We start from the raw sequence: 13344 nt of genomic DNA, 5'->3' as shown, positions 1-13344 counted from the left end.
AGGGCAGAACCCTAGGCACCAGCGTGCCAAGACTTCAACCCTCCATCTTCATTTCCAACACGGCCTTTGCTTGATTGCTGTCTCCATGAGGCTAGTCACAGAGCTTCATGGCAGTACGAGTTAGACCCAACATCAATGTAAGATATAGTTATCCATTATCAGTATCTATCTTACATTTGTTGACCACACCTAGATACCTACATCATTGCCGGTGGGACCTACCGACCTTCTTACCTACCTCCTACCTCCTACCCAAGATCCTCTTATAATCTTCGCCTCTTTCTATCTTCTCTTATGACAAAGTCTGTCCTACTACCACAGAAAGTCTCCGATTTTCTCTTCCATTTTACGAAGAAAAACTTCATCTCTCAGTCCATCTGATAAACATGAGACTACCAACTCATGCGATAGATCCAGACGGTGAAGTGATCATAGTATTGCGTAATGCAAACTCTCCTTTTGCACAAGCGCCTGGAATTACGACACCTGGTATGACCCTCTCGGAATCCAGTCATTGTTTCAAGAGTCCTGCTGAAGTGATCAAAATCTCAGTAACCTATCCAGGGAAGCCGACAAATAATGATCCTGCTACCGAAGCACAAGCCTGTGAACTCTCCATTCAAGTCTCTGCGAAGCATTTAATATTTGCATCCTCGGTGTTCAAAAGCATCCTCACCGGGGCTTGGAAGGAAAGCATTACTTATATGGAAAAAGGCTCAGTTGAAATTACTGCAGAGAGCTGGGACTTCGAAGCATTACTGATAGTACTCAATGCTATTCATGGTAAATACCACCAGATACCGCAAAATCTGACCCTTGAGATGCTCGCCAAAGTCGCTGTCATTGTGGATTACTATGATTGCAAGGAAACTGTGTATATCATGAAGGACATATGGATCGGTAATCTGAAGGAAAAGATCCCTACAACATATTCTCGGGATTTGATTTTGTGGTTATGGGTTTCTTGGTTTTTCCAACTCCCCTCCCAGTTCAAAGAGACGACATCCACTGTTATGTCATGCAGTGGAAATTTGATTGATAGTTGGGGGCTTCCGATCTCTGATAAGGTCATCGGTAAGGTCTGACAAATTCTGAAGCTGCTTCCTATCTAATGAAATCGCAGGATTAATGAACAAACTGAGACAGGAGGCTATCGATCCCTGGATTGTCCGACTTTATGAAACTCACGATGCCCTCCTGAATGGCCGTCAGGGCTGTTGCTTTGAGTGCACGTCAATTATGTATGGAGCTCTTGCTACACAGATGCGCTCAGGTATGTTTCTTTGGAGGCCTGTGGCTCCTTTTCCCTACCTCAATCACAGAAATCTCATACGGACGATATTGGCGTTTAAATCACCAGGCTGGGGTTCCTCGGAGAGACGTTATGGGGCCAGCTACAACATCCACAAATGTGCCAACTCATCCTTCGAGTCCCTATCCGCGAACTTGAAAACCTCCATTGAAGGGTTGGACTTGAATAGCCTTGATTCCTTATAAATGAGGATGAATCTAGCTTCTCAATTCAAGAAGAGGTTTGAACCGTCAAACTTGCGATAAAAATGATGCTGTTTTGTGCCTAAGTAATATCAAATCCCGGTTATCACGTTAGACATGGGCAACATGGAGAGGTATAAAGAGTCCATTTATCTTGTCATAATAGTCTAGGTGGGACATATGAAAGAATCCCTAGAGATCATGGAGGTAAGCAGTAGTCCCTATGATTCTAAACTTGGCCCTTCCAATACCTACGAATGAAAGCCATCCCAATACTCGTCATTGTTACACTCATACATGTGGACTCGGGGTTTTTCTCAGCAGTAGATAGATTGATCAGCACATGTATTATATGTATTATTACTACTACTCCGTACTGCGGAGGCTTACTCAGTGCAACCAGATGAGAATAGACAATAGTCCGAAAATCAGGGCCTGTGGCCACTATCTCCAACAACTAATATCCCTCTTTCACCAAGTACTAGCATAGTTAATGATTGGGGATTGGTATATCGACCACCCTTCCGTGATTCGACCCCCCCTTCTGCCTGGATTTTCCGTACCGCCTTCTAGATTGGGTGCGATCATGGATTTTGCCATAATTTCTGTCGCTATACTCCGTAGAGTTTTCTGCCATAATTTCTGCCCACTTCTGGTTTACAAAGTAAAAATACTTTCATTTTAATCAGAAAGGATCCTATATTCTACCTGGTTCGTGTAGGATATAACCCCTTGAATATGAAGCAGTTTATATGACAAAAGTAACTTAATTTTGTTAGAGGTTTACATACAAATTGCAGGTATCTACTCCACGGAAGCGGTGTATATAATCAAGAAGGCGGTGTGCAGCGCGGAGGAGGGTAGTTACCCGGTTAGGAAGTTACGCCTGAACTTTCAAGCAGGAGGGGGGGTCGAATTACGAAAGACCAAATTATTTATCCTACTTATGAAAAAGAAAATAGAAAAATCAAACTCATCATAAAACCAGCCCACCTTGGGTATCATTTATCTCGAAACTAAGTTATACCAATTAAAACCAATCTATATCCAATATCACAGTTCACAATCTTACAATTCACACCTTTATCACCAAAGACACACACCGTCTTTAGATCTGACCCCATTCCAGTTTAAGCCCATTTTCCAAGCAGAGCCATGATACCAGCGCCAAGGAGCATAGACATCACCATGAAAGTCAAACGCTTGTTGTCCTGGGTGCGGTGAGGGTCGAACAAGAAGTCACGAGCAAGCAGCTCAACGAGACCAGTGTACACCAAGATTCCAGCGGAGATGGCATCCAGCACACCGGAGACAACGTTGGCAGTGTAAGAACCAGGGTTGTAAGTCGTCCGGACACCAAGACCAATAGCGATGGAAATGGGAGTCGTGAGACCATAAGCAGTACACAAGAACCAAGGCAGCCAGCTCCCCTTCTTGAATGGGATACTGGACATGCGGGCTCCAATACCGAGACCTTCGAAGGACTGGTGGAAGACCAGAACAGGGTAAAGCGTAGCAAACTCGTCACCGGCAACACCGAGGTTCAGGCCGATAATGACGGAGTGGAAGATAACACCGAACTCCAGAATCAGCAGCGCGGCAATTTGCTGTCTGACCGAGCGCTCGATCGCCGCCTCCTCGGACTGCGACTCAACCTCCTTGGCTTGCTTGTCATCTGCGTGGCGTCCTGAAACACGCGAGTCCACACGGCGCACCTCGCCTCCAGTCGACATCATGGGCTCGGGGTCTTCACGGCAGATACCGTACTTGACCTCGACGTAGCGCTCGGCACCGAAGTCCATGAGGAAGACCATCATCATGGATGTCAATACGATTGCAGGACACCATGAGTAGTCGGCCCAGTGGCCGGTCATACCGACGCAGGAGGCGGGACCGATTTCGTCGTAGGCGGGATCGAGGAGATGGATAAAGGCTGTTGCGACAATTACACCAGCACCGAAGTACCTTGCGAAGAGATAGACGTAGACTGGGATGCGCAGGCGTGGTACACGTTGTGCGACCACGGGGAAGAAAGTTGCTGCCGAAGAGATGAACATGATGACGAAGAGGGCGGAGATTCGCGCGCCTAGCTGGCCGTTGTATTCATTGCCTTCGGAGTTAAGGTAACACACGATGTCAGTCGGGTCGGCTGTGTCCAGGTCGACATTGTGAGGATCGAAGGACATTTTGGGCGGTTATGTTGGTAAATCGTGCCCTAACGTTCAAAGAAAGAGGCCGATATAATAAGATCGTATAAGAGGGAAATTCACACGGCGATCTTGGCTACAGGTATGGCAGGAATTGCTTGACTGTTTTATATTGGAGAAAATTTTCTAGGCCTCTTCGGGTCCTCCGTTGAAGTGAGGACCTTGGGGCGTCTCGGCCCCAGTTATATTAGTCTGATGCTTACCTTGTATTGTCCGTCCCAGGTTGCATTACTCGCTTATTCAGGTTGCCTTGGACTTTTTAATGTTATTACAATATCTAATTAATGTAAATGTTTCTGATCTGCGTTGTTGTTGTTGTTGTTGTTGTGCTGAGAACTTAGGGCTTCCATGCCCCTTGAGATATCAAATGCCCAGACGGGAACAACCACCAGCCCTACGGACGTTTTTTGAAAACCAAGGCTCGGCCAATTGCTTGTCGAATCTTGGGACGATGCAAGCCTTTCACGCAAGTCTTGCTGGTGGGCCAAATCCCGTCGTAGTGATTGGGTGTTAGCGCCACGAGTTTCCCCCAAGGTCCTTGAACTAAGATTACGCGAGGTCAAACCCTGCCATCACGGGTTTTTCATCGAGGAGATATGACTTAAACGGGCAGGTGGTGCGCAGTAGCTTGAACTTACATGTCCATTTCATCGTCCCATGTGTACTGAGTATGTTTAGAGATGTGGATAGTTCGTAATATAAACATGATCTGATCCGCTCTGCAGAGATACTCCGTCGTCAAGCGCGGTAACAGTGCTGAATCGGCTAGAACCGAGCCAATAATGGATTGAGCAAAGGAATTTACATCGTAAGAGCGGTTCGTGTCGCGTAGTGAAGATATCACATTGTCATGGCTTCATCGCATTCGTTAGCCTTGTCGCCACCCATTGGTGGGCTCAGCACAAAATCACTCAGACTAAGACAACCCTGCGAGTTAAATCCGGACTCTAGACTGAAACTCGCAAGGTCTGAGAGCACTAGGAGAAAATATTTGTAAACATGAAAAAGTAAGTTCATCGAACCTGAAAGCAGGAGGCCATCCCCATCCATTTCGACTCATAATGCCTAACACTGCCCTAGCCAGAGCGCTAATAGTAACATAAAACATAAAAAGATCATAAAACAAATCATAAAAAGCGGAGTTGAATGCAAGATATGCAAGGTTTCTTCATAACTCATCTCGTTTCTCGTATCCCATACCCAAGATCTCCCAGGCTGCAGAGAGGATCCGAGGTCTGTATACATAAACACATAATTTAGGTTTTCACCTTGTCGTATAATATAGTCTCCTCCCATCGATCAAAACAAGAAACAAAACACGCTCCGAAGCCAATCGCTGAAATCATCACACGCTACCTGTGCCCGAGTGAACCTGACTCTGGGACCGAACTCAAAAAAAAAAGACAGTGAAAAAGATACAAAAAACAGTAAAGTGTTGCGTGATCTATCGTTGCACGCTAGTATTTCAAGGCCATCGCTGGCACGTATTTTTCAAGAAGAAAAAAGGATGTCAAAATAAAAGGGGCAGATCAAGCAACAATTCCCAGCAGGAATTGCAAGAAATGCAAGAAAGGTAGAAGAAAAAAGTGACAAGAAATATGGTCTTGTTGGGATCACGGGACTGACCCGGAAATCAGGAGTGGAAAATACCCTCCTCCTTGACGGGGTTATCATAACCGTGACCTTGGACCATACGACGGAAGTCCCGCACAACCTTTTCAGGCACGCGGTCCCACATCAATGATCTAGAATACACATTCGACGACAATGCGGAATGAATACGACTCTGCTGCGCGGCGGTATCCCGCATCGCAGCAAACGCCTGCTGCAGGGTAGATGGCTGCTGGGGCTTGAAGTTTCCGTTGTCATTCTCAAACGTTGTCAGGGAGTTGTAATGGTCAGCGTTCATCGAGAACACCTGATCGCGCTGTTGCTGCTCTGTCGGCATGACGAGCGTGTTATGCAACTGGTCGAGACTTGAGGACACGGGTTGCGCAGAGCTCATCTGCGCCATCTCCATGCCACTGATAGTTGCCGGCGCGGGTCCGGTTGCTGTTCCATGGTTGGAATGAGAGTTGGTTAGCTCATGGCCAGATGACGAGGCTAACACTGCTTTCAGCACATTGGCTGACTCCGCCCGGTACTCCTCGGAGAGTTGGGGCAAGGAGTTTCCCGGGAGGGACGTATTGTTTGAGGCGAAGAAGGCACCGACAAGCAGGAACATGTAGAAGGCGTTCCAGCTGATCGGCAGGTCTGATCCATTGTTGGATTTCTCCGGGACCTTGACCTGAGCATGGGGAGTTTGGACACAGTCTGATTGCAGGAGGGGTCCCGTGACCGTCGAGAAGTCATCCCATGAGTGGTTTTCCATGGTCGGGTTCTCGAAGCCGGTGAATTCACCGGTCATGATTTCTTGGACGGGCTTGACGCTGCGCTCCAGCTGTTTGTTTCTCTCCTCCAGCATGTTGTTCCTCTTCAACAGGTTGGCGGTCTCCCGCGTGTGCCTGAGAATAGTTTCATCTTTCTCCATGTCCTGGCGTTGGATGTGCTCGGTCAACTGCCTGTTGTAGGCAGTCAATTGGTGATTCTCGTAATCCTGGTTCTTCATTGCGCTTTGCATGTTCTGGATTTTCTCCTCCAGTTGCGCGAGCTTTTTAGCCTGTTCCGCGATAATTTCGTCCTTCACCTTGAGCTTCTCGATATTACCCTCGGCTTCCTTCTTCTTGCGTTGACGGGATTGCAGGCTATTGTGATAAGGTTAACATGTGATCCAGCTCAACGCATCAATCTCAACTTACGCTGCATCACGATTCCGCAGCAGTCGTTTGATCGACTTGAGGTCCTTCTTCTTCTCCTCGTCCACGCAGTTCCGGATCGCCTCGTCGATGTTGGCCAAGGTGAGTTCGGCGGAGATTTCAATGCGGGAATTCCTCTTCCGAATCCCATCTCCCCGCCGCAACGGTATGGCCATCCGGTAATTCGGGCTCTTTCTCGCTTGCAACTCCGCCTCGGCCAGATCCATTGGGGCTGGCATCCAGCCCTGGCTGGATTGCGGTGACATGACGACGCTGCCAGAAGCCGCAAATGGCATACCTCCACGGTACGACATGGGGTTCATGGGCATCGTGCAAACGGGTCCAACCGCACCACCGGAGAAAGGACCGACGGCACTCTGGTCTCCATTGGAAGCATACTGATCATAGCCCACGGTCGGGGTACATGAGCCTGAATCCGTACGCGGCATAGGCCACGCTGCCTGCGAGCAACTTTGCTGGTAGGAAGATGGTTGCGGGCCGTCAATTGGCATGAACGAGGCACCCGAGTTCATCATGGTATGCCCGAGTTGCGAATGCGAATTGGAATTGGAATTTGACTGAGACTGGCTGCTGGTATTTGAGTAATTGGACCAGACGGAATCCCGATGTGAGTAGGCATCTGGGGCATCGTAGGAGGTGCGGCGGTTGTCGGGGTGGTCTTCGGAATTTGGATCAAGGATCCTGTCATCCAACACGCTCATCTCGTCGTCTTCCGGGGTCACGTCTAACGTTGATGGTGATTGTTGGTAGAATTCAGACTGGAAATATTGTGCCATCATGAAGAGGCGGTGTGTGTGAGAAACGGTGGGGTGGGGCTGGGGAAGATGCTGGTTTATAGAGAAATTGGTATAGAGGCAAACCACCCAAGAGAGAAGATAATAGTCCGGAATAAATATGAAGATGACATATAATAGTAAAGAGGGGGGAAATATGCTGTGATCTAGTCCCGGGGGGAGGCAGGATATGTATGAGTCGATGCAGCAGTGCTCGTGCGGTCGATATTGTACCCACAGGTACCGAGTACCGATGTAGGTGATGGAGGATGGCCTGTCGATCAAGTACCTAGTACTCATCCCGCCGTCTACGCGGGAGCGCGAGTGTGGCCCCCGGAACAGCATCTCCGTTATTGGCTGCATTGTTTTGCTTGGGCAGACCTGCATTTGTTGATGTTCGACTATTTTGGTTGGTATTTTGGTTATTCCTTAATTTTCGGCTGGGTTTTATTTTATTTCTTATTGGAAGGTTTTTTGGTATATTTCGGTTTTATTATGATCAGTCTGAATGGTCATGCTGGCAGGTATAATTGACTACATTAGTACCAAGGATGGGAAATGATATCGTATAGAGCTTTCCCTTCCTCTTCTCTCCGTAAACCCGGAGCCACCAACAATCCTTAGTGGGGGAAGGAGTCTTCCTTCTCTTTCGGGCTTATCGATAAACGATAGCCTATCGATCGATCCTCGTTCCGCCGGCCGTAGACATCCCTGTCGTGGGGAGTATATGGTCTGTGCTATACCTTATTCACGGCGCTTAGGTAGAATACTCAATGCTACTTCGGACTTCACCTGCACGACTACCTGAAACTACTGTTTGAAAGTATATTTTTGTACCCCCATGTACTAAACTTATCCCCTTTGAATGGTCAGATGTCCAGTCTAACTGTCATCCTTCTTTCTATCCGCCGCTAACAGCCAATCATTCCCGAGTCAGTGTGACGGCTTCTTTGGGCTGCCATCCATGGCGCCTTGGATGTTTTGCTTTTTTCTTTGTTGTGCTCCTTATTCCGATTCATTATAGTTCCCTTACTTCGTATAGTCTAGGATGAGTCTCTATAGAATGAATCTTTGGGACGGGCTCGGCCCGCTGATCCACTGTTGGGCCGACCATGGATGAGAAAAGAAGGGAAAAAAAGGAAAGCACGGATGTCATGCACTGATCACTCGTCCCATCCAGATGACAACCCCCCCCCCCCCCCAAAACCAAATTCCCCGAATGGAGCTACCCTGGAGGTTAAGGCTCGACAGCTTAGAGTAAGAGCTTGGGTCGAAAATCTCACACACCTGATCTTGCTCAATCTTGCCGTGATCTACTTGCAGCTCTCTCTGCAGCTCCCATATGGCTGCAGCAGCCACCTTTCCAACTCTTCTGAGCTCACAGACCACATTTAATCCATGATCGACTATGCGGAGTGCAGGGGACATGATGCCATCGTATTGACGGGTGCCTTCCGGCTTGCTGAGCTGCGGGGGGATATCCTAATCTACCACTATTATTACCAATATACTAACATCTCCAACTTCGACCACGATTCACCATGAGCTGTCATTGAGCTGTCTCTTCTTTTTTTCTGGCTTTCCCCCACAATTCAATCAGTCCCCATATCTAGCCTTGCCCAAAGCGTAGACCGGGTTCCTGTCAGTTCAATTCCCCGGAGCACACGCCTTCGGCGGCAGCCGCTGAGTCTGTTCACAATCTATACATAGCACACAGCACATATCCTGTGCCAGTGATAGGCCTGTCACCTGGGCGGCAACTTCGCGGGTGGGCAACTTAGCCCGGATAAGATCTGGCGGTGAAAAAGCTGAGTCTGTCCAATGGAGATCCAGTATGCCACCGGTCAACCAGTCCACCCGTGGACGGGTTCATTGCTACATTAGTCATAAACAGGGAAATATTTTCAGTCAAGGTCCCCCGGCGGCATTCTTGTTTTTTGCTAGCTCATGACGCTTCCACCAAATGCAGTATAGTCTTCTAGAAGCCGGTACCAGTCTCATAGTCCTTTGCGTATACACCGGTAGATTCAGCACCCGTACCTTCCCTATTGCGACACTGGCATATTCGCCCTTCCTGCGGTGAAGCTGAAACCAATGTTTTGCCATGTGACTCGGAATGAAACTGGTGATCTACCTTCTCTGAATGAGCTAGAAGGCAGTGGCAGGTCCACGGTCCACCACTCCACTTGCATTCTAATATTTATGTAGCTAATGGTCCACTTCTTCCACGCTGCATACAACTTGGAATACGACGTACACTGTACGTGCCCAAGGGTCTGTAAAACATCTCCCCGGTGCAAGCTAGCCGGATACGATCTCAAAGCCTCACTTTGAAGTGGTACCTGCCTGATATGCCGTGCACAGGGTACATTGGGCACATCGGATGGGAGTAAGCCATTGCCTTGGAAACTGGATGTGACTGGGCCACTAGCTGCTCACTGCTAGCCCTCTTTTATGCTCCACATGCCGGATTGGGGACTCGTAGGCGTTTTTCATGAATGTAGTCTGCCTATCGGGGAATTCAGCTTTTCTTGGACCCGTCGGAGGAAGCATATTTGATCTCTGTGCCGAGGATCCTCCTTCACCGGTTCAAATGACTCATTTTGTAGTAGGGCGAGAGATGAATGAAAGGACTTGGGAGTTTCTGTCGCTTGGTGCGGTTATGGCCAGCTAACACGTCGTCGAAATGAGTTTCAAGCAGGTGGACCAACATACAGGAATCCCAATATTGAGACAAAGAAGCTATTACTCAGTATTTCCGCTAGACTAATCTTTTTAGCTATTCTCGTCCGATAGACTGGCTTTCTGCTACTATTCTTGTCCGAAGGATTCATATTCTTTTGTTGGATGACGTTTCCAATTTTGCTTTGAGCAGATTTTCTATCCTGCACTAAAGCCCAACAATCAATTCCAACGTAGTACAATAATTAGTCTTCCAATTCAACAATTCAACAAAGCCGAAGGACCAAAACCAACACAAGATGGTGTTGGTAGACAAGCCCATATGCGTGGCTTGACCTAACCGCCGACGCTTCCAAGTGTTGGTGATACACAGAGTTTGCAGGATGTCAAGAGTCTAGGATTATGTCTAGCTATAGCCCCCAACAATAGATCAATTTATTCCCAGGAGTTACATTCTAGATAGACCTTGACAATTGCTCATTTAGACAAGGAAGTGCTTGACTTCAACCCGTACATTATCCCCATCCCGACTTGCTCAAGACACGCGGCGTTGATCACAATGTTACATCTTTGTAAATGTTTTAAACTTGGATTCCGACTATTTTCTATGACTGTACTCTTCCGTTTTGTATTTGAGGTCCAAATAGAATCCTTGCTGCCTAGCACTAGGTGCTATTTGATATACCCCTCCATATCTATACTTGGAGGGTACTGATATATATATTGACCACACAGTCGAAATACTACAAACACACTACAGTAAAAACAAGTACACAAAAAAGATTCTAGGCTCTGTCTGTCTTGCTCGCCTGTTTCCAATATTGATTCTATGGCTAGCAAGTTTCACAGGCTTGGATCATCCTTGTAGTTCTCGGAAGGATATCCTGGGGTGCAGATTTCAATATTGCGCGCTCCTATAACAGTCCATCTATATTTCAAGCATCATGCATAGCGAGGCTTATCCATACCTCTACGGCCACACAACCTCATTCTTCATGTCACCAGTCAACAGGACATGGACCCTGCAGTTGTTGCTATCACTGTCACATGGCTCGGCGACAGGATATCGACATGTGCAACTATGGTCAGCAGACATAGAAATTAAGGAACTTAGTACGCGTGCAATAAGAAACTTCAAGATAATCATTTCAATTTTTTCAATTTCTTCTCAACTGAATGCTATCAACATGTTTTCGGGGTATGGGCAAAAAGAATGAAAAGCAAGAAAGACACCTATCCAATCAACTACAAATGCCAGAATTTAGGATTTAGAAGCGGATAAAGTCCTGCTGCTGCGACATCTCGCCGCTATCCACACCTTCGATCAGTTCTTCGGGGGAGTCATCGAATGTATCCGAGTCAACGTCGTCCGAATCAATAGCGTCATAGTTCTCTTCCTCGCTAGACTGATCAGACTCATCTTCACCCAAATCAGCTTTGCTAGCAGCAGCCGCAGCAGCCTTGCGGATCTGGCCCGCGCGGTCAACATGCGGCAGCTGGCAGCGCTTCTTGTGGCAGGCGCCGGTATTGGCATAGTCTGGGCACTCGTGGACGTGCTTCTCTTCGCAGGCGTCGCCCTTTTCGCAGTATCCTAGTGTTGCAAAGGCGCGGCAGACGGGGGCACCGGGTGTCACGCGGACGTGGGCGTAGCGACATTCCGGGTTGGCGCAGCGTCCTCTAAGGAAATGCATACAAGTGGGGGAGCGATGGGGCGAAGGCTCATGGGATAGATCACAGCTACTACCTGCGGCACATTTGCCTGTCTGGAGGAAGTCCTTGCACATAGCGACCTTACTAGGGTCGTGGACGAATTGGCAGGTCGGGCCTTTGTAGCAGGTGCCTAGAAAAACAGACGTATTAGTTTTTGAACATACTTATAGGGTAGAGCATAGCAGTATGGCCCGTCGGAAAACAAAATACCGGTTGTTGTAAATCTTTTGCAAAGCTCATCGCGCTTCTTAACAGTATGATTCCTATTGCAAGGTCAGTATAAAGGTAACCATCATTAAAATCAAGACTCACTTCTTCATAGCCACAGCACCGAGACGGTGGAGGTTTCCGTTTTTGCTTCGCACAAAGGACACATCGGCAACTGTGACGCGCTTAGGCGTACTGTTGGCAGTACTAGGGTCATCTATGAAGGGTAAGCCAATTCGAGAGGAAGAGCGAAGGGCACACGCACTCGAAATACGAATCAGTTTGCTTCCGCCATTTGCGACCCTGAAAGGAACATCATTGACAAGAATCTGATGGCCAGCTGCAGGATTTGCAGCGGTGGAGACCACCGCACCAGCACCTGGACCCTGTGCATATCGAAGTACTTTCGCTTTTTCATACTCTGTTTTTTTCTGTTCTCTAAGCTTGCGCGTTCGTTCCATATCCTTTGTCCTGTCCTGTGTTTTCCGATCGTAGACAGCAGGGTTGATCAGCTGCATGTGGCGATCGTGCTTCACAACCCAACCATTGCTAGAAGATGGTGTCGGAGCCGCCGCGCTGTCGTTCGCACTACTCGGGGCGGGGGATGAGTTGGCGCTAGGGGTCGAGCCAGCGCCCGCGGTGTTCAAAACCAGCGTACGGTGTCGGTGCGGAGCAGCTGCTCCACGACGTCCTCGACCGCGTCCCCTGTAGTATGGGGCCCATCCTGTGTGAGAAGGGACATGGCGAGACACATATTGAGACTGATAGTTAGCTGGCTGGGTCTCTTGCGTCTTGTGGCGGTTTATTTGGCCTTTTCATGTTAGCTTTGTCTTGACGGTGAGTGAACTGATACTGAGCGCACCTGCAAGCTGACCGATCTTGGCCAGGAGATCGTCGTTTTCGCTCATGGTGACTAACTGAAGCTAGATATGGTAAGTGGGTGGCAGATCGGATATCTGAGAATTTTTCAGATTAAGATCAGAAGCTGGGTGGTATTTCAGAAGAAGTTCTGAGCCGGTGATGCGGAGGAAGCAGCAAAGACGCGCCCATTTAGCGTTGGTGTGATCCTGGGAGGGTAGTTTGTACTGTTTGCATTATTTTGGTGCCTTAGGCATGAATACAAAGTGGCGAGGAGGTCCGTGCCCGGGATGAGAACGTCACCAACCACCTTGAACAGTACGAAGGAGACAGAAGAACGCGTCTTCGAGGCTTGTGCAGTTACATGAGGCCAAACAGGACTCACTTCAGCATTATAATCTAACTTTGACCTCACCGGAGAGCAGCTCCACGTCCAACTTGACAATCACCAACGAAATACTCCGTACCCCGCGTACAAGTACATAAAAGTTGAGAAGAAATAAATATAGTCAATAATAGATCAGAGGCTTGTTAAATACACTCGATGTCTACACCAGGGATGATCAAGCAGTGGGCAAACTAAGGTCTTGCTGAAAA

The 13344-nt window shown here is 48.1% G+C and overlaps 5 protein-coding genes across 5 annotated transcripts; 1 reads left to right on the top strand and 4 right to left on the bottom strand.

The window, feature by feature from the left end:
* Positions 1-386: 386 nt before the first annotated feature.
* Positions 387-1497, top strand: N7518_003697 (uncharacterized protein; the record flags this gene model as incomplete). Its single annotated transcript, XM_057184624.1, has 2 exons — positions 387-1074; positions 1124-1497. The coding sequence occupies 2 exons, from the start codon at positions 387-389 to the stop codon at positions 1495-1497; spliced, it is 1062 nt and encodes a 353-aa protein (XP_057046074.1).
* A 1127-nt stretch (positions 1498-2624) lies between these two features.
* zrfA (high-affinity Zn(2+) transporter ZRT1) lies at positions 2625-3680 on the bottom strand (the record flags this gene model as incomplete). The annotated part of the gene is made up of 1 exon (XM_057184623.1): positions 2625-3680. One exon carries the CDS (start codon positions 3678-3680, stop codon positions 2625-2627), a length of 1056 nt encoding a protein of 351 aa, XP_057046073.1.
* Positions 3681-5334: 1654 nt separating this feature from the next.
* Positions 5335-7293, bottom strand: N7518_003695 (putative bZIP transcription factor; the record flags this gene model as incomplete). Its single annotated transcript, XM_057184622.1, has 2 exons — positions 5335-6445; positions 6500-7293. 2 exons carry the CDS (start codon positions 7291-7293, stop codon positions 5335-5337), a joined length of 1905 nt encoding a protein of 634 aa, XP_057046072.1.
* Positions 7294-8442: 1149 nt separating this feature from the next.
* N7518_003694 (uncharacterized protein) lies at positions 8443-8718 on the bottom strand (the record flags this gene model as incomplete). Its single annotated transcript, XM_057184621.1, has 1 exon — positions 8443-8718. The coding sequence occupies one exon, from the start codon at positions 8716-8718 to the stop codon at positions 8443-8445; it is 276 nt and encodes a 91-aa protein (XP_057046071.1).
* Positions 8719-11240: 2522 nt separating this feature from the next.
* N7518_003693 (CCCH zinc finger protein) lies at positions 11241-12797 on the bottom strand (the record flags this gene model as incomplete). The annotated part of the gene is made up of 4 exons (XM_057184620.1): positions 11241-11812; positions 11893-11945; positions 11995-12700; positions 12752-12797. 4 exons carry the CDS (start codon positions 12795-12797, stop codon positions 11241-11243), a joined length of 1377 nt encoding a protein of 458 aa, XP_057046070.1.
* Between the last annotated feature and the right edge of the window lie 547 nt (positions 12798-13344).

This window comes from Penicillium psychrosexuale, assembly GCF_028828465.1.
Source record: "Penicillium psychrosexuale strain IBT 29551 chromosome Unknown utg000002l, whole genome shotgun sequence".
NCBI classification, from domain to species: domain Eukaryota; kingdom Fungi; phylum Ascomycota; class Eurotiomycetes; order Eurotiales; family Aspergillaceae; genus Penicillium; species Penicillium psychrosexuale.
Note: the sequence above shows the minus strand (reverse complement) of the source record. Positions and strands in the feature narration are given on the sequence as shown.